At 36.4% G+C, this 3,048-nt stretch overlaps 1 protein-coding gene across 1 annotated transcript; it reads right to left on the reverse strand.

Annotated features, from left to right (window-relative positions):
* Nucleotides 1-523: 523 nt before the first annotated feature.
* Nucleotides 524-2,780, reverse strand: S100z (S100 calcium binding protein Z). Its single transcript, XM_026404096.2, has 2 exons — nucleotides 2,640-2,780; nucleotides 524-682 (listed from the first exon to the last, which is right to left on the reverse strand). Exons 1-2 carry the CDS (start codon nucleotides 2,778-2,780, stop codon nucleotides 524-526), a joined length of 300 nt encoding a protein of 99 aa, XP_026259881.1.
* Between the last annotated feature and the right edge of the window lie 268 nt (nucleotides 2,781-3,048).

Consider the following 3,048-nt stretch of genomic DNA (forward strand, 5'->3'; position numbering starts at 1 on the left):
ATATATATATATATATATATATATATATATAATGTGTAGATTTGTTAGTTGTACCTTTATTTTATTTATTTATATGCAGTGCTGAGAATTGAACCCAGTGTCTCACACATGCTAAGCAAGTGTGCTACCATTGAGCTACCATTCCAGCCCCTTGATGTTCTCTCTCTCTCTTTTTTTTTTTTTTTTTTTTTTTTGGTCCTGGGAATCAAACCCAGGGCCTTGTGCATGCAAGGCAAGCACTCTACCCTCTGAGCTATATCCCCAGCCCTATGTTCTCTTTTTGACAGACAAATAAATACATAAAACATCTTAAATAATATAGGAAAATTTCAAGTAGGGAATATAAGATTTGGAATATCTATGTAAAGCCAGTATATTAAAGTACACACTTAATATTGCTAGCAATTTTATATGTATATTATACCCATAAGTGATATCACTGTGTCTGTAGATCTGAAGGATATACATAAACCATAACTAAATAACCTTAGATGTATTTCTGCCTTTAGTTTAGCTTACTACTTTATTTTCCTTTCTTCTTCAGTTGTTCTACAAAGTAATCATTACAGGCAACTGTCAGAGCTGCCACCATGACCACGAATTCATTAAAATCCACTTCATTGTCCTTATTGGCATCCAGGTCCTGCATTATTTTATCAACCAACTGGGGATCCTTTTGACACTAAAAAGAAAAAAGAAAATTTCTAACTCCCAGGCTTTGAGATTCATGATTAAAAATATAACTTCATTTTATTTATATTTAAAGTTTTAAAAAATCCATTTTTAGTAGCTAAAGACAAATCCCAAGAGCTTGTTTGCAAGAAAATTTGAGCCAGGCCACATTCTAAATAAGGCAGTTTTTGTTCCAGATCTATATAATGCAGACTCAGACCTGATGATCAAGAAGTCACTGATCAAGGGAGATACTGATGTTACAAACACATTTACAGGACACCCACAGGTCAGGACACTGGGATATAGGTAACTTGGACACAGTAGCTTTAAAATCAAAAGGGACAGTGAGGGGCTGTACCACTTAACGAAAATAGGACTTTGAGGAATCATTTAACATTTTAAGATTTCCTTGTTTATAAAATGGAGAGAGTATCTACCTGCATTTTGGGGATACTTCAATACTACTTAGCAGCAGGGTCACTCTATTTACCCAACAAAATTATAGGACATCCAATTAAATTTGAATTTTAGATAAACAGGTAAATTTTTAATATGAATATGTCCCAAGTATCTTATGGGACATAAACTATTCCATCTGAGAGTCTTACTAAGCAAAATGTCTGACACACAAAGAAGAGGCATCCATCAAGGGAAGATATTATAAGAATGACTGCATTTTATAGGTGGAAAGTAAAGCAGGGAACTCACCTAAGAGATCAAGATCATGAGGGGTGAGACTGGGAACACCTGCCTCTCCGATGATTAGTGGGTGATGAGAAATATTTCTAAAAGCAGTTAATTTCCTCCAAGAATCCCTCATTACCCTCATTATCTGATAACCATTAAATAATTGGAGCTTTGAGTATAATTGATCAAAATCAACTTCATCAAAACAATTATAAATTTCACTTGAACCAGAGCAATGTGTCAGGTTTGACCTACTGAATTTTTTATTCCAAACAATACAGTAGCCAAACTGAAATTGAGAGAAAGACAGTTCCTATAGACTCCTAAAATTACTAAAAATAGATTTCAAAGGATTACTATGTTGAAATTGTTCTTTTAAAAATTTTTTTAGTTGTAGATGTATATGATAACTTTATTTATTTATTTTTATGTGGTGCTGAGGATTGAACCCAGGGCCTCGAATGTACACTACAGCGGAGGAGCCACAACCCCAGCCCTTGAAATTGTTTTACTTTAAGCTTTTGCCATAGAGGACAGGGAGAAAAATATGTTATAATTACTATCTGTGATCTTAATACCGGGTTGGGACAAAATAATATGCAACAGTACATTGTGTTGGAAATCAGTTCAAGGCAATTTCATAAACATCAGAACAAAGTGATATACTCAGAGGGAGCCCTCACATCCTACTATAAAGTTTAATGTTTAGATTATTGGGCTCCTGGCTATTTTGAGATGTGAATCTGTTTGCCACCCATCTGTTTCTCAGCCAGACACAATCTTTTCATCAATCCCAATTAGCTTGTGCTTGGCTGACAAAGCTCTGGTAAGTATTTGTCATTCACTAGAAAATTTACCACCACCTCACAAGGTTCTCTATCTCAGGACCAACACAATGTTAATTTATAAACAATTGGGAAGAGCTCCTGTATAACTAGCTATAACTAGTTTTAAGTAGATATAACTAATTATAATTATCATCCCTGGCATAACTAGCTATATAATTTATTGCTGCACCAGAATGTTGAATAATTGATGAAAATATCAATATAATTGTCCACACTTAAAAGCCCTCACCCCAGGCAGTATAGAAAAAGGAACACACCAGGATACACAGGAAAAAAATGTCTCTAGTGTTTGTTTCCCATGCATCTTGAATCTCAATACAAATTACAATGTTTGCGTCAGAATCATAGGACAGCTTATACCTAAAGGCTGTCCCTGAACTCATACCTCATCCACCCTCAGCAAAATGTGGCAGAAAAACTGTGACTCACCGAGAGGAATTCTGTGAGCTCTCGCTGCAAAAGCAGCTTCAGTTCCCCCTTGTTGAGCTTGAATCTGTCCCCTTCCTTGCAAGAGTACCGGTGGAAGATTCTAATCATGGTGTCCATGGCCATCTCCAGCTGGGTGGGCATGTCAGCAGAAGAACTGACCACTCCAGAAGTAGACCACCAAACTCAGGGAGGAGGCACTTGTTCAAAAGAAGCAGACGGGGAGCATCAATACTTTCATGAAAACAATATAACACCATCTCCTGAGTCACCCCACTACACAATGATGGTGCTAAACCATAATGATTTTCCACTAAAGACAGCGTCTGCCCCTTCTAGAATAAGCTGCAAATGAAAATTTGCAGGTGGTACGTTTCTTCTCCCTAATACCCACTCATTCCCCACAATGTAG

Source organism: Urocitellus parryii, chromosome 1, assembly GCF_045843805.1.
Source record: "Urocitellus parryii isolate mUroPar1 chromosome 1, mUroPar1.hap1, whole genome shotgun sequence".
Lineage (NCBI taxonomy): Eukaryota > Metazoa > Chordata > Mammalia > Rodentia > Sciuridae > Urocitellus > Urocitellus parryii.

What these genes read in the sequence shown, in the direction of transcription:
- S100z (XM_026404096.2), bottom strand. Translation starts at nt 2,780, where the DNA reads ATGCCCACCCAGCTGGAGATGGCCATGGACACCATGATTAGAATCTTC. An exon ending in AGCTCACAGAATTCCTCTCG is followed by an intron (nt 683 to 2,639) that starts GTGAGTCACAGT and finishes TTTTCTTTTTAG; the next exon opens with TGTCAAAAGGATCCCCAGTT.